This window comes from Ceratotherium simum, chromosome 5 (assembly GCF_057802395.1).
Source record: "Ceratotherium simum simum isolate JZ-2026a chromosome 5, ASM5780239v1, whole genome shotgun sequence".
Classification (NCBI taxonomy): domain Eukaryota; kingdom Metazoa; phylum Chordata; class Mammalia; order Perissodactyla; family Rhinocerotidae; genus Ceratotherium; species Ceratotherium simum.
The window spans coordinates 56,506,048-56,528,529 of NC_141904.1; the positions used below are offsets into that span (position 1 = coordinate 56,506,048).

At 35.9% G+C, this 22,482-nt stretch overlaps 1 protein-coding gene across 7 annotated transcripts in view; it reads right to left on the bottom strand.

The window, feature by feature from the left end:
• Positions 1–22,482, bottom strand: part of ERC2 (ELKS/RAB6-interacting/CAST family member 2) — a 907,827-nt gene that overhangs the window by 461,417 nt on the left and 423,928 nt on the right. For all 7 annotated transcript variants that reach the window (XR_015552235.1, XM_087431197.1, XM_087431195.1 and 4 more), the window contains 3 exons: positions 22,022–22,159; positions 15,698–15,838; positions 12,389–12,529 (listed from right to left, as the gene is read on the bottom strand). Coding sequence is in view for 6 of the 7 variants with exons in the window: in XM_087431197.1 (XP_087287323.1) it covers positions 12,389–12,529; positions 15,698–15,838; positions 22,022–22,159 (420 nt within the window). In the remaining variant the exon portion in view is untranslated. The remainder of the gene's footprint in view (positions 1–12,388; positions 12,530–15,697; positions 15,839–22,021; positions 22,160–22,482) is intronic.

Genomic DNA, 22,482 nt, shown 5'->3' on the forward strand with positions numbered 1-22,482 from the left:
TAAATATTTAAATTTGTTAATCTTCACTTTAAAACTGTAGAGTAGATACTTCTATTTTAGAAGAAAATAACAACTCCATATACCTACTTCTATTTGTGATAATAAGAATTAACTGGTTACTCTTGTAACAGAAGAGCATTTCAAATATACAGTTTTTAAATTGCTAAGAAAAAGAAAACAAAATTTTCCTGTTAATTCTCTTCCACTTTCACACTATATTATCATTATCTTATGGCAACTAAAAACTTTTTCATGACGTTGTTCTCAAACTACTTAGCTAATAATCTTTAAAAAAGAATTAATGCACTGAGTAATGAGTAGCTAGAAACACTCAAAACAAATGAATAAATATGTTTTGATTGCCTGTTTCTGACTTGAGTTAAAATTCCTTTCTTGAGTCTAATTTAAAGATTCACAAAGAGCTAAAAGTTAGCCTCTGTGCTTTTTTTTTTGGTTGTTTTTATTCTTATGATTTTTATTATCATTATTTTTAATAAATGGGTACAGGATTACTAGTTGCAAGACCTAGATTCTAAATCCAGCCCTATGTCTTATGACAGATGAATTAACCTCTCTAAGGACAGCAAAAACTACAAAATGAGAAACATGGGGAAGGTATTCTTCATTTGTTTTTATTACGATTATTATTTTATAATATGCATCCCATCAGTGGGGCTTGTTATATAGCTAAGTTAATAGGATTATTTAATTTTTATCAACAAGAAACTATACACATCTTCGAGAAGCCTCCCTGCTAGGTTTACAGAGAAGCATTCTGCTGGTGAGCACATTCCTTATTTTAGCTCCTTCAAGAGAAGATCATCCAAGGCCAGTTTTCAACATGGGGTGAAATTAGATGGGTTGGCAGTCTTTTCAACTCAAGAAGTGAGTATGGTTAAAGGACTCATGGGATGTTTAGAGGGACAGAAAGCCTAGGAAAAAACATAACTGAATCTAGACCACTGTTGACCTCATGTGACACTAAAGTTAAATTATGTTATTAAAACAAAAACCATAGCCAAGTTTACAGCTGGCCTGATGTCTATTAGATAATACTTGTGGATGCTAATCATTCTTCCTTTTAAAAGGAATAGACAACTTGAAGAATACCTTTGAGTTAAGTACATCTATCTATCTCCATATCAATATCTACTGATTTCTGAGCAAAAGAATTTAGGTCAAACAACTTCAATATTGGTATCAGAATTCTTGGAAGGGTTATTAAATAAAGGTGCAAATAGATATCATTTAAAAAATTTTTAAGTCAATAGAAAGCTGTAAGAAAGAGTCACAGAAAAATGGAAAAGTAACAGCTGCTTCTGGGTGATCGCTAGGATCCATGTGAACACTCAAGGGAAGAGAGAGTTTCACATGACTGAAAGCTGGTGAGTCCCTAATCCACCCTGAGCAGTGGAAGCAAAAGTCTCCGTGGAATTTATAAAAGATATGGCAGGTAACCAGCTCCATTCTGCCTGAATCACAACTTTTCAGGGAATGGGCCAAAATTACTAACCAGTATAGCATGAATGTGTTATACTGTGATCTACAAACATGGAGATGAGACTATACTAAAGAAATACAGGAGAAAATTGAGCTTACAAAGCCAATGCTTCCTTCAAAGTTACAAGGCCAGGGCCTCCTCTAAAAATGGAGTGAAGCATTTTATTTGCATTTCGGCAACATTCTTGCCTTTTCAAATTATAACATGGGTTCTTTAATCTGGGCTGGCAGCTCCTGATGGGGATCAAAAGCAGATAACAGATTTGGGCCTAATGTACTTTAGAGACTACAAAAAAATAATAAATATATTTTAAAAAATCATTATCTGAACAAATTCCTACCAGGACGTTCTGACCCATTCACATTTTAGACTGAAAATGCACAGTAATTACTTCCCCTTATGCATCTGTTGGTTTGAAATTAGCTCCCCTAAAAGGTCAGGAAACAATTGCCCATTCCACTCTTCTTAGGCATATCGACTTTGTCCATTAATCAGAAATCTAGCTCTTGAAAATGCAGATTGGTGTGGATTTTCTTTTAATGGTTTCAGAACTTACATATTATAAATATATCCAAGCACACTGTCACTTTCAAAGACATCCACCAGTCATTAAACCAAAGGAATATTAATGAATATTCTTTTCTTAATGTAGAGATTTAATTTTGCTGATTAAACAGGTCAGTTTAAAAGTAAATCCAGATATCTGATTCTGCCTCAAAATATTTCTGGTAACTTTTAGAGCAACTCCCAAGCATCTTAAAGAAACATAGAAAATTGGGAAAAAGAATATTTCAGAAATGTCTGTATAACATATTAGATCAGTAAGTTTTGAGAGTCCTCCAATTATGTTTCTTGCATTTCCATATGTAAGAAAATTTCCCCACAAATGGGAATAATCAAAACAAAGTTTGGAGCCTCACTGATGTGGGCAAGCCTTGGCATTTTGATGTGAACTAATTTTGAAAGCCTGAATCAAGCACAAAAGAGAAATCTGGTCATGACTTAGGACAAGTTGTACGTAACAATACCTAGTGTTTATTTTAATGAAAGAATTTAGAACTATTTCAGAAAATAAGACAAAATTTCAGATTAATACTATATCTAAATCAAAGCTAACAGCAAAAAGCGGCTAAAGCCAAACCAGGGATTGATAGTATCAATATGACAAATCACAAGCTTATTTAAACTCCTCTTGTGAAGGTTGGTCATTGATTATTTTCAATAAAATGCTAATTCATCATTCCAAGTGTCTCGAAAAGAAAGCATTAACTTTGATCCAGAAACCTGCTGTGAAACTAGGCAGGGAATATTTAATTATAGTATTATGTAACATTCTCTCTTTGAAATGGACCCTAACAATTTTAATAAAAAATCTATTATCTCAAAATAAACAAATGATTAGTTATGACCATAAAGTCCAAGCAGAACACTAACTGATGAATCTGATGACTTTTCTTCCATGCTGCTTATGGGTTTTAGCAATAATTTGCTAAATTTATTCACTGTAGAAATACGACTTTTGATTGCAGCGCTTGGGGAGTTTAGTGTCTGTTAATAGCACTTTAACATTCCTTTCATATCTTAACAGCAGAACAGAGTATATAAACTACTTTAAACATTATATTTGATTTCAATCTTCTAAAGAAGTTACAATCTTCACATAATTCTGAGTTATGAACAAAACATTACTTTTTAAAATAAAGTTTTTAAGAGTGATTACAGAACTCCAACGTGTTATAAAATTTAAATTTTACTTTAAATCCAATTAATTAATACCAAATACAATAATTGAGTCTAAATAACACATTTGCAAACTAATAGTGATGTATCTTTGAATCTTATACTACCTAGTTCTAAAGGAAATTATTCTTTCACAATTCTAGCTACCTCCAGAATATTCATAATTTGCATATTATAATAACTATTCCAAAAAGAAATTTCTTGTCATAGATGGAACAAATAGCATATTTATAAATAAGCATAAACAAATACTCAAAATAATTTTTCTTATGTCACACATACCAAAAAATAAAAAGATCAACTGTATGCTTAAAACTTTTTAGGACCCTTCAAACAAAAATATAATTATTAATGTAATACCTTTTAACTATGCAATTTCCTAAAATTAGCAATGTAGAGAACTGAGGTAATCATCTGGATGCTCTGAAACAAAGCATGTGACTTCAAATCTTAAGTGTTATTTCAAATATTGCTTGAGTTCATTAGAGATTAAAAGCCTGGATCAAGTGTGAGGAGTGTGTGTTTGTGTGCATGTGTTTGTATATGCTATGTGTATGCCCTGAATTATCTCTTAAATAGCTATAATTTTCCATTGCGTCAGGGGGACTAGTCTAAGAGAGAATAAAATAATTTTCAGAAATAGACTTAAAAAAATCATAAAAAGAAACCACTGTACCTAGACAAGGACTGTGAAAACATTTATAATTCAGCTCATCATGTCCCTAGGATTGCACAGTCCTATAATGACATGTAAATCAGGAAGACTTCAGTGAACGTTAACAAGATTTTTTCTTCTCTCTGGACCAGAAAAATACTTGGTCTTTTTCTTGTAAACTCGTATGTAAAATGTGAGCCCTGCAAAAGATGCATTTGCAGAAGAGATGGGATATCAACGGATAATGACCAGGAGTGGGGGGACTTGTATGTATGTGGGAACATCAGAGGAGTTTCAAGCGTGCCCTGGCCCACAGCAAGATTGCCCCCAGTGCCTCCAAATCAGTCATTTGCCTTGTAGCAATGAGGATATTACATGAAGCACTAAATTTAGGATCCAGAAGGTCTAACAATTTATTAAAAATTTATAAGATACTGGATACTATCTCTGGGCACAGTAACTACTACAGCAACGAAAGTATTTGAGACTGATGAAAAAACCATGTTATTTGTCTAGAATTAAGAACTAAGGGAAGAAAAGAACTCAACTGAAGATAACCTGCACAGCATTTATAATGACAAGAGAAAACTCCTCCAGGAGTGGAGACTGGTAGTTAAGCTACAGAAAGGTTATTATTACAACACATAATAAGGATACAAAGGCAAAATTTTAGATTCCTAAGAAACGGCATTAGAGTATCATTTAGTAAAATGGAATGACTAAAGCAAAAATAAAAGGTTTTTTAAAGTAGAAGCTTTATTTCTACTCTAGGGAAAAAATACTCCCAGGAGGACTTCAAAGCTTAATCCTTATTTACTCTGATTTATTTTAGACTGATGGACATAGGACTGACTATAAATTATCTTATTTAACAAAATTCACCAAAATTTGTAGGGTTGCTATGTTCAAAATAAATATACAAGAATAAAAGAAATATCCTAGGTACCAACAACTGGTTAGAAAATAAAAGGAGAAATATAGCATTCATAACAGTAACCTAAAAATTATATACATAGTAATGCTTAGGACTATCCTTAAAAAGAAATATCATAGGCCTACAATAGGAAAATGTCAAAACTTTACTGAAAAGATCACTGAAATACATAAAAGTTGTATCAAGTTCATGAATGGGAAGAAACAATATTTGAAAGATATTAATCATTCTAAAATTATTTTATAGGTTGAATATAATTCAAATGAAAATCACCAACAATTGCGCCTCTTAATTGACAAGGTGATCCTAAAGTTTACTTGGAATGATAGAAAATTAAAGGCTAAGAATATTAAAACAAAACAAGACAAAATGAGAAGCATAGAGAATTAGGGTGGAATTTGTTTCACTAGATGTTTAAAAATATATAACGCCACAATAATTAAAATTCTGACCCAACAAACAACAGACTGTGATAAAACTGAACAGAAGCTCAGAAACTAAGATGTCTGTCCATATGAGAACTTAGTGTACAATAAAATAGTATCAAGATCAGTGGATAAAGAAAGAATTATTTGATAAACAGTGCTGGAATAATTAGTTGACCATTTAGAAAAATATAAAGTTAGAACCTCACCACTCAACATAAATCAAAATAAACTAAAGATAGATAAAGGGGTTAAATTGATGTAAAAAGTAACATTAAAATATTTTAAAATATAGATGAGTGTCTATTCTTGAAATCAGAGAATGACTTCTAAGCATAAAAGCAATGAGGAAATCCTAAAGGGAAATACAGGTTAAGAAACCTAAAACCAGTTCTCTTCATAAAAAAATTTAAGTTAAAATGTTCCCACAAATCTGCTCTATATAAAGCATAGAATAACTCATACAAACCAATAAACAAAACACTAAACTCAAAAACATGTGCTTAAATGACTTAAAGAAACAATTTACAGAAGAAAAATATAAATAGCTAATAAATGTATAAAAAACCTCAACCACACTAGTAATTAAAGAAAGGAAAGTTAAAATGAGAAAAAAAATTGCACCTAGGCATTTGCAAAAGTTATGTAAAATGACGTTCTTGGTGTTGGTTGAGGTGTGGCAGAAAGGCTGCCTTTATTCAGTGCTGGAAGAAACATGCCTTGGTAGGACTTCTCTAAAATGTAACATAGCAGGAAGTATTGGGAGCTTTTTAAAATCATTTGCCCAGGAACTTATTCTATGAAAAAAATAGAAATGTTATACTAGGAGAAAAAAAAAAAGAAAGAAATGACCAACATTAGGGGAATGAGTAAATAGAGTGGAGTATCATACAATCATTAAAATAGAGTTAGGGAAGAAGAGCTAATTATATGAGAAAATTCTGATCATATGTTATTAAAAATAGGATATAAAACTGAATAAACACTTTGACACAATTTGGTGAAAAGAAATAGAGTATTAGACAAGAAAAAAGAAAGAGAAAAGAGAAGAAAGGAGAGAGGGAGAGAGAAAGGGAAGGAAAAAAGGAAGCAAGAAGGAGGAAGAGAGGGAAGGAGGGGAAAGGAAAGAGGGATAAGGGAGACAGAAGAGAACAATAACAACCAAAAGATGTCTGGGTCGGGAAAAACCCAATGTTCCTATCACTCTGCAGTGAGAAGTCCTGTTATTTTTATTTTCTCCTATGTCCTTCCATACTTTTGCAAATTCTCCACTGTGATCATTCATTATTTTATAACCAGAAAAACATAGTCATTGTTTAACAGACTATTAAGGATATAAAATCCACCATGCCACGTTCCTATCAGTCCAAAAAAGAATTGGACCCTGAGAATATCTGCAGATAGGCGGAGTTAAAATAACGAGAGTTTGGCTATATTCCCAGGATGCCAAAACAAGGGGTTAGCTTAATTTACTCGGGAAGAAAAGTCAGTCAATGACTTTTGAATTAGTCACCTAAAGGACAGAAAAGTTCGTTCTTGCATCTTGAAGACCCATCACTGGGGAGAAACGAAGGCAAAGTCCATTAAGTGCCATGTCATCAATATTTCTGGAAATGGTCTAAAAGTTAGCAGAGCTATTTCTTGGCCCTACCTATCCTGACAGGGATGGTGAACTCCTATCGGGTCCTGGTAAATCTTTGCTGCTGTGGAAACAAAGCTCTCCCCAATTGTCCTGCACACATCCAAAATGTAACATACTTAGGTTTTCTCCTGTCCTTAACTAGTAAGTGTGAAACGATTTCAGTGGGATTACTTTACACCTTTTTAAAATGATCTAAAGAAAACACTCATTTTTCCCAGGGTCAATTTTCAAGCTTGAAGATAATCCAATCTTATTTGTCTTTCTTCACCTCTCCATTGTCTTGAGCCTGCTTATTAACACTTCCATTCAAATGTTAAGGGAAAGGAAACTTGGATGATTTTTACTGCTTTGCTAAAAATCATATTGGGGGAAGGAGGTCAATAAAGATGCTCCAACAGGGCTTGAGGAATTCTGTTTGCTAAAATAGAATTTGTTTTAAAGAATAGAGGGTGGAGGCTGAATCTAATTAAATACACCCCAGCGTCTTGTGTATCATGCTGTACGTATTCTGGAACGGAGGCTTAACAAAAAGCTGTTGGCTAGACTGTTGCCTTTATCCATGCTATTCCTTTTCCCCAGGATGGGAATTTACAAATAGGAGGTAATTAGAATGCCTGATAGCACAGATCATATCTGCCAAATGACAAATCCTGGTCAGCTTTATGTAATATTTCTCCCAGTTGAGTTGACAAAACAAAAAAACCTTTCCTCTCTTAATCAGTTAAAGAAACAAATGGCTTCATATAAATGCACACCTATCATTAGGATAAAAAAAATTAGTGGTGGCATCTGGGCTGTTTTACACACATTTTTACTAGTTTTTTGTACTATTAAGCTCTAATCAGAATTGTTACTATCTGTTATTAGAGGCTATATTTTAGTTTGTCCTCAGCCAAATGACATGTTTTTAACTCTTACAAAACCCACAATAATGTTAGGCATGTACCGTTCTCAAAGAACATGGCCCTATTTTTAAATCTAAATCTATTTTAACTTCTAGCACTTGAATGTAACATACACTAAGTTGCTTGTTATTTTACAAATGCTATCCCTTTTGGCATAGATAAGTCTGCATTTGAAGTATCTAAGAAAGAATTCCATGGGCCTAGATCTGCAGCTGACTTCTACTTTTCTAAAGCCTTAGAGTTGAAGTTAAGAAAAAGGTAATATCAGAGCTGGTAATATTTCCTTGAGTTCTTAATTTTTAAATTTCACGTTCAAAAGAAATGGCAGTGGCCTCTGCAGAGGTCATTTCTTTCGACAGAACGGAAATGGGAAGAGACTCATAAATATTTTCAAAACCTCCCCAGTATGGACACTGTGACATGTGATCAATGGATCCTCATGCTTTGATATGTTACAGCGGGAACTTGCAGAAATGACTTACTGGGTTGTACATCTGATTGAACAACTGCTCAGCTTGCTACATTGCAAAGTTGGGGAGGCATTGAAGCACAGACAGGGAAAGAAGGAAAGATCCAGAAAAACAGCATTAGCTTAACAAATCCAGTGCATTTGCACAGACGAACTGGTCGTTAAAGAAGAAGAAATTTCAGTTTCTAAACATTCCACAGTGAAAGTGAGAGGCTCTAGGGAAATAGAAATGTTGACTTTGGCTCCTAAAAAAGAATAGCTGGAATAAGAAATTTAAGGTTTGTGTTACTTTCCCTTTCTCAAGTTAAATAACCCATGAAATAAAGAAAGCTGTCCGCTTTTGATGATACATGAAGTGTTGGCCTCTAGCAATGAATCAGAAGAAGTACTTTTGGGCAAGCTTGCAGTTTATTACCTGAACTTCAAAGATGGTAATAATAAAAGATTAATTAAATCTTATCATTGAATTTATAGCTCTTCTTTTATATTAACACAAGCCTGAATTTTCTATTCAGTGTAACTTTAGAAAAATATCAGCAAACAGCAGGTTAGCAATAGCAAAATATCAGTAAGCAAGACATTACAGGATTAACAGTAAATGGGAGAAGAAAAAATTCAAGTCAGCAGGAAGAATAGAGGGAACCAAAATACAGGATTATGCATTGCCCACTACCAGTTCCTAGTGTGAGTTCATGATTAATAAAAAATGTAATTTTTAGTGACTATCTTATTATGTTCCAAGTGCTTTAGAATCTGTAATGCTCTCCTGTCTATTTTGTGTAGAAGATTTAAATGTTTGTGGATTTAAATATACTAAATAATTTTAAATAGCACTCTCAGGCTGTATCTCATTATTAATTGGGGCCTGAATCATTAATTTGGGGCTCAACATCAAAGTGTAGAAGGTGAAATACTATAGGAGCCTTTACTTTGCCAAGCTAAGACATGCGCCTTTGAAGAGCCTGAATTTTCTGTTTCTTCAAGTTTTTACCATGGTTGAAAAAAAAACACCCTCCTCAAACATGATATTAATTGGAAAATTACCAAATAGCACAAATCATAACATTTTGAATTGCTATTGCTTCTCAACTGATTTCTATTCACATAGAGTAAATTGACTTCTACATTTTAATCACCAAATACTCTTCTGAAAAACAAAATGATCCACATGTCGCTAATCAGGTTCTTCTGAACCCCTGGGTGTCTATTTAAGACTAATGAATGCACTAATTTATAAAGCACACTCATAAGATAATGCATAGTAGTTATGCATTATTTGGTTAGTATCATTTATCAGCCTCATTAATATCAGCAAAGATTTCCTCACACATGAATATTTGCACTGTTTTTAAGAGGTGGGATGCAATGTGTAAGGAATAGTTCCTTTTCTGCTTATAACCATTTTTCATCACAAAGTATTTGAAGGTGTCTTAAATTAATACAGTATAGTAAAGGGTTAAAAGCAACTACGTGTGTGAATGTTCCCACAAACTTTTATGTAAAAACTCATCTTTACCAATGTCAAGCATTGTTCATAAGACAAAAACAAATTTAAATCGCCATTTGGATTCCACTGTCACTGGCAGAAAAGGTTTTTGTTCAGCTAAACACATCTATGATGTTGTGTAGATTTTATGGCAAAAATACCTGGACGCTCACAAATCTTGAGCAAAATTCCATTGGGAATTCATGGTTTATTTATGACATAATAAAACTATTATGTTTTCAGCTTCCATTTAGTAACCCTTTACATTTTATTCACAAGTCACATACCCTTTTATTTAAAAGGAGGCCCAGACACTCCTTAAGCTTTTATAGCTGCTTATTTTTCCATGAGTAAATGATGTGTTTATATGTATATTCACATACTGTTGGCTTATATTTTCAAATATTTCATGTAGATCTCAATTCTTTTTAAGGTGATGGGTATTTGAGGTTTTTATAGAACTATTTATTAGCATAAATTAAAGACTACTAGAAAAGGTATTTTAAACTTTTGAATTTAGTTGATGCTAGAGAGCCAAAAACAACAAAACAGCATCTGCAGGTTAGGTATAAAAATATTTAAAATATAATTACCTTATTTAATCTCACTGTACTGTGCATTTAGGAAATAGTATAATGATTATTTATATACTTAGAAATAAGTTATCTTTTCATAAATTAAATAGGTCCTTTACAGCAAGACAACCATATTTGTTACTTTAATCCTGATGACGTGGCAGAATGTTAAAACGTTGTCAGGAATATGCTAAAATGTTTACAGGATTTAGTCTGTGAATTTCACTATGTGGCGTCTACCTGAGAGTCTAGGAAAACCACATGCTCATAATGTAAGTCATTTTTTCGGGCGAACCATAGCTATGTTGAAAGAAACTAAATTGAACTACATAGATGTTGATTTATTAAACTAGTCAAATCATATACATGGAAACTATAAGCCTCAATACGTGAATTTCTTCCTTTTAATTACTAGAGGATTTCAAATTCCATAGGTGACTTACACTAAAAAGGAGAGTGTCAAGTATGTATCTGCAGAAATAATATATGGGGTGCCCTCATCTCCATAATGGCCCCTCAGAGTTGACGAAGGGCATCTTTCATCCCCAGGTCTATTGGAGGTCCTCCTTCTTCCGGACTCAGTATACCGCAATTGAGGTAAGATAACGCAAAGGACCACCACAGAGAGCCAATGAAGTTCTCTCTTTCACAGAGTTCTCTTAGAGCCTGCCTTATGATCACAAAACTATACATTAAATAAAAAGTACCTTTCATAGGTTCATTTCTTGATATACACGGGCATGTATAATATATTGCAGAACACATTCATATATATGTCAAGAATGTATATCATACACCCAATGCATAAATTGCCAAGTCAATCTCCATTTAAACCTCAAATGGGCAATTTAAATTCTTCTATTTATTGTTCAAGATTTCTGCTTAACTAGATATTGCTTGAAAAAAATGAGATGAGTGGATCGGGAAGTAGATTTTGCTATATACAGTTTTCTTGCTGTTTTGCTGTAAAAGGATTTGATCTGTATATTTATCTTTTCCTGCATTAGTAAGGAGACTTTATTAGTGTGAAATTTCTCATGACAATTTCCTAAAATTCCATGGTAAAGTGAACATGGTATAATTACATTACAGTTATATATTGCATCATACAAAATAGTATATTAAATTTTAAAATATCTGCAATAATTTCTCCACAGATATAGGATGCTTTCACATCCCTATCATCCATACGATATATTTTCATAACTTTAGCAAATAAATCCCCATTCTAGTGTGCTATGAATTATACATAGTCAAATTTTATTATATGCTTTGTTCGATTGTTTAGATTATCATCTCTTTTGAATAAGTTTATAAGTTGCCAAAGGGAAACAAAATGCTTAAACTCATAATGTTATGAGTTTTATATGAACAATGAGTGCAGACGTACCAAACAACACAGGGAAAAAGTCAAAGGAACAATGCATGACTGGAAATGTACTCCACAAAAATGTCCAGTTCAGAAAAAACATGTTAATGCTTCAATGTAAAGATCCTGTTTTCTTTTCCAAAGCTTCTACACACAACAAGCTTTCTTAGACATAAGGCCATTTTTGGTCAAGTATAAATAATCATGCAACAGATATTCTAGGGTCTTGACTATTTTGGTGAACTTCTTGAAGTTTAATGTTGTCAGGTAAACTTTTACAAAGTTCCAGTACAAAAATTGACCTACTTCTGAAAGTAGTAAAAATTTATCAGCATATAATAGGGCCCCTGGATTCTGTGGTTTGTTGCAAACATTTCCATTTATCTTTTTTAATAGTTAAGATTTGCCCAGAGAGTAACGGCTCGTTTTTAGAATATTTTTCAGTACCACTACTATTTTCATCTATTTTTCAAGTTTTTTTCAGACAGGAAACCTAAGATAACTTTTCAGGTTCACAGACAGATTTGATACAGACTTCTTAGGAATAAAGTTAAGAGTGTTTAATTAATTCTTTTATCAGCAGACAGGAAAAGATAAGGGGTTTGTTTGTTTTGAAAAATGTCTCTTCCTTTCCCATTTTATAAATTCATTGTAAAATGAACACGCTTTTTCTTAGACTTCGCTTACCTTTTTTAACTGTGCTTCCAATTTGCTACATTCTTCTTTCTTTTGTTCAATGGCTATTTCTAGAGATTTTAATTTGGAGTCCCTTTTCAGCCCTGCTGAGGCTAATGAAGATGCATGTTCCTTGAGGTCAATTAAACTAGACTGGAAGGAAAAGAACACTAGTAAGTAAAACACTGCAATTTCTACCAGCAATGTCTTCAATTTGAAAACATTGATTCTATACATAGCAATAAAGTGTGCATTAGACAGAAAGGGTAAATATAGTCTTACTAAGGTAACAATAGTCGGCTCTGGCCAGGAAATTAAAGTTGGCCAGCTTACAGAACCAAGCAGGATCTAATTGCAGTAGAATCAAATGTGACCAAATGGTGTGGTCAGTAAATGCATGATTCACGTCTCAAAGTCATACTAATGATGTAAGTCCCAAGGTGGTCTTTACATGTCATGGCAAAACAGACACCCTGAACCTTCCATTTACATTTATTGCTGTCAGGTCATGCAGACTCTAAGACAAATATGAAAGAAAATACCGACTTTAATGCCTTTTCTCCCCCAAAGGACAAATCAAGTATAAAAGAAGCATCCTATTAAGTTTTTATTGAATTCTATTTCTTTAACAGAAAAATGACCAACAGTTTTTCAAACATCTTCTGTAGAATCAAAGATAAAATTATATTAAAATTTAGAGTAGACTTTATGTTCCAGTCCTTGTAAATCTAGATTCAGCAGATATATGAATCTCCACAGCTCAGACATAGGGTTACCTAAATTGTTCCATTCATCAATCACACCCAGAAACCAAGAGCTTCCCTGTATAGTCCGAATTCCAAAAAATAAAGAAATAAATACTTGCATATATCACAAAACATAACTTGGTTAGCTAGGAGGGTAATGTCCATCACCAAACATGAAATGGTTAGCAACATCTAACTATGTGACTAAAATATTCAGGTTTCACCCAAAATCAGACACTGTGCATTTCCTTTATATCCATTTGCAGCACCTAGAAAGACACTAAGTACACAGTGGCCACTCAGTAAATGATGTTGCTGAATATTTTACATTTGGCTGCTTCATGGGCACTGGAATAACCTTATTGGTGAAGATACCACCACCAACACCCAGCAAACAACCCAGCTCCTAACAACCCTCTGAGGGACAGGTTAGCCATTCTTACTTTTTATGGTAAGGAAACTGAGGCTCACATGAGCTGGGTGTCTTCTCCAAGGTTCCTGAGCTATTAAAGGGAAATATAGGTCTCAAACCCAGGACTCTGACTCCAATCTCAATGCTCTTTATCATATCACTCCCACAGAAATAATAAAGGACCTTATAATCCAGGTATTTTGTCATGGTGAAGATTATTATCACCCCAACTAAATTATAAGCTCCCTGCTGACAACAATTATATGTCGTTTTTTTTTATAAATTTAAAATTGCTGAGTGTGATAGCTTTATGTGCCAACTTGGCTAGGCTCTAGTCCTCTATTATTCAATCAAACACTAATCTAGGTGTTACTGTGAAGGTATTTTATACACGTGACTAACATCTCCAATCAGTTGACTTTAAGTAAAGGATATTATTTTCCACCACCTGGGTGGGCCTGATCCTATCAGTTGAAAGGCCTTAGGAGCAGAACTGAGGTTTCCCTGAGAAAGAAGAAATCCCACCTGTGGACTGCAGCATCAGCTCCTGCCGGAGTTTCCAGCCTGCCCTTCCTGATGGCCTGCCCTGTGAATTTTGGACTTGCCTAGTCAGCCCCCATAACTATGTAAGCCAATTCCTTGCAATAAATTTCTTAATATGGTTAAATTTCTTAATATGATTCTGTTTTTCTGGTGGAACCTTAACTGACACACACAGCTCAGGGGCAGGCACATTATTATACAGGAACAATAAATGTGTGCTGAAATGCCTGTCTGAAATTCATACAATGTAGGCATTGTTTACAAAATTATTTTCATTTAAAGCTTATGCTTTACCATGTCATCAAGATCTCTTTTCAATTAGAAGTATATATATTGATTTTAAGGTGAAAACCCATGAATAATACTTGAAATCAGTGAAGAATGCTGCAAATAAGGTCAAAGCTCCAGTGCCTTCCCTCGTATACCAGCCACAGTAATTACAGATCCCTCAAATTGGATTTAGCAGTGAAATGGTAGGAAGAGGATTTACAGTCTTTATTTTCATAACAAAGAAATAATCTCCTCTCTAAAAAACTAGTGGGCTTAAAATTAAGGAATACGAATTTTGCTTCTGAGTTTCCTCAAAACTCCTATTACTCATCAACTCTTCCCCTCTTGGATTCCTAATTTAGACAGTACTTTAATTTGTATAGAATTATCAAAACCGAAGGGCTGAGGTAACACTGTGGAGCTGGAAAACGGACAAGTCTGCAGTGAATAGCCCAGCAGGGTAAAAAGACCTGTAACAGCCCTAAAGGAGATGGACATTTCCTACAGACAAAAATACATGTGAAGGGACCAGTTGTGGACAATGACATATACCTCAGAATTCTGGAGACTGAATAAAACAATGTGCATTGCTGCTTCTCGAACTTCTCCACTGACATATCCCTAAGTGAACTAAAGGGATTATAGGTACCCCTCGGAATATGAGGGGTATAGCCCAAAGCATCTTCTCCATAATCCCCAAGCAAGAAATTTATTTAACATATATTATTTTACTTTAAAAATGCAGGTGAGATTTGTATTCTGTATCCATGTTTGCTCTAGCATAAACATATTGTTTTAAATTATTTGCCATAATGTGAAAATGATATTCCAGAAGAGCAGCCACGTTTAACCTATACTTTGAATCCAGCATGGTACCACATCTCCTAACCTGGGGGTATAGAGTGATTCATTTGAGAAGCACAGATGAAAGTAAAGCACTCAACAAGTAAAGCACTCAACACAAGGATTAGCACCTAACAGGCTCTCAATAAAGTGGAGTGGTTATTATTATTATCGACACTATTGTTATCTCAAGGAAAAGATCATGGGACATTGAAAAAAATATAGAATTCTCTAAGCCATACAAATGTGATAAGACATCAAGAAAAGTTTCAAGGAGCTACATTGTATGCAGTTAGTAGAGTAGAGAAAATAGGCATGGGCATCACCAATGAAGGGAGTTACAGCGAATATTTTCCTTTGAATTCAGACCGCTCTACAAAGGAAAGGTAACTATTTTCCCCAAGCCTTCACACAGTCCCTCAAACTAAGTCTCTAGTCTCTCGAGGCTACCATGAATATGAGCTTATGAGGGCTATCGACATGATTCATCTGTTTTTCCAGACTCACCTCTTTTTCAGTCAGTTCAGCTTGTAAAGCATTGACCTTCTCTTTCAGGTCTTTGTTCTCTTTTCGGAAGGACTCTATCTCTTCTAGCCTTTCCCGATCATCTCTCTCCCGCTGTTCTTTCAAACGCTCAATTATTCTCTCCTGTAAGGCAATTGTCAAAAAGAAGAGGTGAGAACCCATCACTGTGTGTGCCAAGGCAAGCTACAAAAGGGAATTAGAGGCAATAAATGTAAGAAATGCTCTACAGGAATAAACACACACAAAGATATTCAAAATTGGGTTTGTGAAGAGAGGCCATGTAAAACAGCATTTGAGAAAGACAATCATTACTGCTTTTGGCTTGTTAATAATAGTTAGCATCATAGGGTTGCAAGGGACCTTAATGTTCAAGCTCTAAGGCTATTCTTGGTTCATGATGGTAGCTGGAAAATTCCAAGAGCAGTTCCAGAAGAGGGAAGTTCAGGTACCAAGACTCTAGACTTGCCAAAGCCTTGTACCGGCAAGAGGAAGAAGCAGAACCAATCTCTTGGTTCAATCTTTGCTTGGCTTTCCCATTTGATGTCAAAGAACCTTCCTTGGTTTCTGAAGACTCTTCTCTGGCTAGAAAGGGGATCAAAGTAGGGCAGGAGCTAGGCCTTCCAGTACTTAGGGCTGGACTCACAGTGAGAACTTGAGACAAAAGAAAGAATGAACTCATTGTATAAGTGATTTTCCAATGTGTCTGGAGATGTTTATTTACTTCCATATTTTTTCAATGGCTTCTTGACAATCAGTAGAGACTCTCAAACATTGCTTGAATTTGAGCACCTTCCATTTATTGAGAGGTTACTACACGCTAGGCGCTGTGATGTGCTCTCATCTAGTTCTTATCACAACTGCAAGGACTGAACCAGTGCTACTGGTAACAGGGTAGAGGTGAGGAAACCCAGACTCAGAGAGGTTGGCTGACTCATGCAAGGTGATCTAGCTCATAAACAGAAGGCCCAGCCTGGCATCCCGGGCTCTCTGAGTCTTAGCCATGCCCATGAGACCACAGTGCCACAGACATATGCCTAGAGCCATTCAAGGAGATCTGAGGAGCTTTCTGCCCTTGACTTTCACACTGAAATGAAAACACTACTCTGGTAGACATGTTTTCCAAAAATGTGGAACATTACCAATATCAAAATAAGAACCTTCTTTTTTTAAGGAAAATTCCATTTGGGTAAAATTTGAGCTAGATTTATGAAATTTATTTCAAATTACCCAACACACACCTAACTTCCTTTTACAGGGTCATGTTAAAAAATATTAGTGCAACAACAATGCTTAAGGATCCTGGTATTATCTTTTATAGTACAAGGCAATGCCTGACACATAAGACAACTGTAAAACAGTGTTTGATGCAGAGGTAAGTTAGTTTGAACACTTAGCCTGTGATTTAAGATCCCCCAAGGAAGCAACTGTTCTACCCCAATGACAATAATTTACGTATCTAATGCTTTCAAGGAAAAAAAAACGACCATAATTGTTTTGCAATTATTTAAAAACACTTTTAAATGAAGTACATTATTACAACAGTGGGGGAAATAGAAAAACTGAGTCTACTAATTGCCTGTATTTGTTTCTTCTTGATTCCAGCTATAGTCTTACTTTACTCTGTCTGTGACATTGATGAGTGGATGATTATGTGATCTACAAAAGAAGGAAATGGCCTCCATGCATGGTGAGTCTCTCCAGGGCTTTTAACAATTTCAGCAACTGAGCCCTTACTGCCTTTTGGCTACACTTATTGCAAAAGCGTCACAACTGGTCACTCGGCCACCAGGCCTTCTCCATCCCATCACTTCCAACCACATGGCTTGTTGGAGTGACATTTTAAAGCTCCAAACTGACCGCGTCACCTCAGTATTTGGAAACCTTCCCAGGGATCGCTCTGGCAAGATCATGTGGCATTTATTCCCACTCGGCACCCTTCACATGATTTTACTGTGTGTCCTTCCTCCCAGCCTAGCTTTCCAAAGGGCAGCACTCGAATCCTATGACTCTTTTAACCCAGGGCTGAGCAAACCGTCTGGCATACAACAGGCAATTAAGAAGGCTGATGGAAGGAATAAGAACTCAAATTAGGGATCATCTTCACTTCAAAGGGAGGAAAATAAAATTAAGTATGTATGTTAACATCCAGAAGGTGTCAGAGTCATTTGGAAAGTAGGTTAATTTACTCTAAGCACTTGTTCTATTGACTGGGCATCGATGACAAAAAAAATCAGCAAGCACTATAATGTTTTTAAGTGTTATTGATGATTCAATACTACAAAATATTTCTCTGTCAATCACAAAACTAATTTAACTGTCAGCCGCGCAGGGCCAGATGTCAAAAACATGTGTTAAAAGGCCCTAATATGCCATGATCTACTTGATTAACAACTAACTTGCAGAAATTCCAACAATGTGTTCTTATTTTAGTCTTATTTGCATTGGCAAGTGTTCCTTATGCACTCATCTGGCTCTGCACAGGTCTAATCTATTTGTGCTTTATCACTGGGCGGGAACTGAATTGTAGTAGCCTCCAGCTCTGCTATCTGCCTTTCTCAACTGCTTATCTGCTATGTGGCTACAGCAAGGCTTGGCGAGACCAGCTTTATAAATACTGTGGGTTCCGTCTCTTGAGCTTCTGTGTGTCAATCCTAAAACTAAGTCACACTCAATCTTAACTTGCTAAGCAGCATTATTTTTTGCACACTCTGAATATTTGAATAAGTTCCTGGAAATTAAAAGGAATAACACACTCCCTGGGATGTAATAATCCAAGTGGAATGGTGAATAGTGCCTAATGGGTTCTATTCATCAGCCAAAAGATAGCAAATAATTAAATGTTCTTATGAGTCCACGATTTTTAATTAATCATTTTATTTTTTTCACCATGTCTTGTTCCAGAGGATCTGTTCAATTAAATGGGGATAAAAATGGAACTTGTGAAGGAAAGGCCATTAAAGGAGATTGTGATGCTGTCAAAAGCACAAAGATCAGAAGGTTTGACTTTTAGTCCCATTCCATCACCCGTAAGTTGGGTGGCCTTGGGAAAGTCCAGGGGAGGTAACAAAGTCCCAACCAAAGGCCAACTTAGACAAAGTAGAAGTGGCTTCCTGGAGTGCTGGGTTGAGAAGTTAGCTTGTTCCATGGTTGATTAATGATGTCTGCCCAGGGCCCAGAAATGGGGAGTAGTGTTGCACATGTCCCAAATTTTCATTTCTGGGAAAGTCATTTCACCTCACTGAGCTCATTTCCCATCTTTCAAATGAAAGAGCATGGATTTAGTGTTTCTCAAAATGTAGTCTTCCAACCACTTACATCAGAATCACTGGGCACGCTTATCAAAAATCACAGATTCCTGGGCCCCACAAGAGAGCACCAAATCAGAATCACTAGGAAAGAGGACCCAGAAAACTGTATTTTAAGAAGCTCCCTAGTTGATAAGATTATTTGGATATACACATAAGTTTGATACCCACTGGAATAAATGCTTAAAATAAATCTACTGTTCTTTGTCCCGTGATAGAGAACCTTGCCAGTTCTTATCCAATGCTTTTATCTGTGCTTTCCAAATTCACCAGCATTCTGATTGTGGCACCTTTTAAAAATTCCCTCCAAATAAATTGCCCTGTGTTCACTTTTATCCTTCATTACTATGAAAGGCTAAAAATCAGATGCAAATAGGGTTTGGAAACTAACAGCTCACAGGCCAAAGCTGGCCCACAGAGCTATTTCGCTTGGCTTGAGCATCATAATTTTTAGAAACCTGAACTTGAACGTTTTGAGACAGGTCAAGGACTCTCCAGCTTGCCATAGTCGCCAGCAGTCCCTACTGCAACACACCAAACCCACTTTCCTCATTTTGGTTCCCTGCCTGGCGCTTCGAGGCATCTAAGCTCTCAACTCCTCATCTATGGTCCAATTCAGATTTCATGTGCCTGAGACTGTGGACCAGCAAAGTAAATAATTATTGACAAGGTGGTTCCAAAAGAGAATGGAACTTAGAGGTCAGCTAATTTAAATATGCACTTTGAAGATAAGGTACTGAGAGGCCCTGAGAGGAGAAGAGGCTCCCCACATGATGCAATTATCAAGTAGTGGAGATAGTTTGAGCGGCCAAACTTCCACAGACCTCAGCTGGCCTTCCTGGTCATTCCCTCGGTCTCAAAGGAAGTGCTTAAGTAAAAGGAGCAGTTGCAGATTTTGGAATTGTTTTGGGATTTAAACTAGAATAAATCAAATCTTGATAGGGCCAGGGAAAAAAATGATAAAATCCTGCCAAGAATCCATGACATCAAAATTATATGGTATACGTTTACTTCCATAAATTTGGAGAAAGAAATCAAGAGGTACATATAGGCTGACATCTTATCACTCAAAAACTGCAAAAGGAATACATAATCATCAATAGTTTTTGAACCAACACTCCCTCATTCAAATTTTACAAACAAAATTACTGTAGAAAGGTTTGGTAATAAATTCTTGAAACTTGAAAAAAGAAGATTATCTTTCCCTGAAAAATCATCACATTTATTCTTATAAGTCTTCAAACAAAATCTTTTGTCTTATAATTTAATTCTAAAGTTATAATCTTATAAGTTTTAATAGGAACATGAAGACTATCTAGCCAGAGGATATGGCTCTTTGTTTAGCTTCTGTATTTTTAGCATAGAGCAATGGTTTTTATGCTAAAGTGTATATCACAGTGACCTGGGGAGCTGGCTAAAGTGCAGATTTCCAGGCCCTACTCAAGGTTCTGATTGAGTAGGTAAAGATGGGGCCTAATAATTTAGATTTTTAACATGCACCTCCTGGTGATTCTGAAGTAGAAGTCAAAGAAGCCTTCTTTAAGTTATACTGGCTTAGGGAACCTGGGGGCCATTTAATCTAATTTCCCCACTCCACAAATGGGAAAGCTGAGGCCCTGGGAAAGAGAGTTATTTGCCTTTGAAATCCCATGTATTTTACTTATTTATTTATTGTTTGTCAGTCCTTCACCCCCATTAGAATCTAAACTCCATGAGAAGCAGGATTTTCACCCATTCTCTTCTCTGTGCCCATAGCAGTGCCTGTCCTATTGTGCGGTCTCAGTCAATCAATATCCACTGAGCACTACCCCATGCAGGTGTTGTACTAGGCACCTGGGGAAGGCAAGCTAACACACAAGTAATACACAAATATGGGTGTGTTGCTTGGGCTTGGAGTCTAGCAGAGAAGACCAATTAATCACATAAAAACAGATAAATGAACAATTAAGATTGTGATAAGAGCTCTGAGGAGTTCACAGTATTCATGAGAACATAATAGAGGATTTTACCTGAAGGCTTCCCTGAGGAAATGAGTAATAAAATAATAATAATAACAACAGCTATAACTTATTATACCTACTGTTCTAAACACTTTCCGTATGTTAATGCATGTTCTCCAAATGTAATCCACTGAGGTAGGTACTATTATTATCCCCTTTTGCAAATGAAAAAACTGAGGAAGTGAAAGGTTAAGTAACTTGTCCACAGTAGTAAATGTCAGATCTAGGATTTGAACCCAGGCAGTCTGGCCCCAATGTCCACAGTCTCGACTACTGTGCAATACAGCTGCTCAGGAAACTGAGCTCTCAGAAGAAGAAGAATTAAATCTGCAGAGAGTAAAGAACATTCTAGGCTCAGTACTAGTGTGTGCAAAGGGTCTGAGGCAGGAGGGAATACGGTGCACTTGAAAATCTAGAAGGCCAGCATAGCTAGAACTCAGAACAAGGGAAGAGAGATGGCAGGTGAGGCTGAAAAGGAAGGAGGGAGGGAAGGAAGGAAAGAAGGAAGGGAGGGAGGGAGGGAGAGAGGGAGGGAGGGAGGGAGGAAGGGAGGGAGGAAGGAAGATAGAAGGAGAAAGGAAAGAAGGAAGGAAGAAAAGGAGGGAAGGAAGGAAGGAAGAGAGGAGAGACGGGATAGAGGACTAAAGCAGGCAGGCAGAGAGGTGGCTGATCAGGTAACAGCCAGATCAGATGAAGGATGGACCCTATGGGCCAGGTTAAAAATCTTAGTTTTTAATCATCCTAAGAACAATGACAAGCTAGTGAAGGTTTTTAAGCAGGGCCAAGGGTGATATGATCAGGTTTGCATTTCAAAAAAACGCGCTTGGCTTCAGTGTGCCAAGTCTACTGAAGAGGGATAGCATCGGAGTAGGAGGCCCAGCTGGGACTGGGGGTAGTGTGAGCATATGGAGAAAAGTAGGCACATTTAAGTGCATTTGGATCATCTCCTCCCAGCCAAGTTTCCCTAAATCCTGTTACTCCCCTTTTCAGTCCAAGCTCACCTTCTCTGACAACGCCTCCTCGAGTGTTGCTAGTGCAGTATCTGTGTTACTGGAATCCGTCTGCAAGGACTTCACTCTGTCCTTCAGATTTGTCAGTTGCTTGTCTTTGTCCCTAAGTTGTTCTTGCAAATTTTCAATCTGAAAATAAACATCACCATGTTTAATGCATATGTTATTCCATATCCAAGGCCAAGACCTGTTTTAAAAAAATAGACCCAAGATTACGGATATTGTCAGTATTACGAGGTTAACACTGACTTAGAATCAAGGCCAGTTTGATGAGACCTTCATTCTTCCAAGTAATTCAACTTTGTGTTTAAATGGCGATATAGATGAGCAGAATATCTCCCTCCATACAAATGCAAGCCCTTCAGACATATAAGCACTATTATCTCTATCAATTTCTATCCCTTTCACCAGTCTTTTAGGTCTCAAGTCCTTAAACCTAACCTTGGTACAGT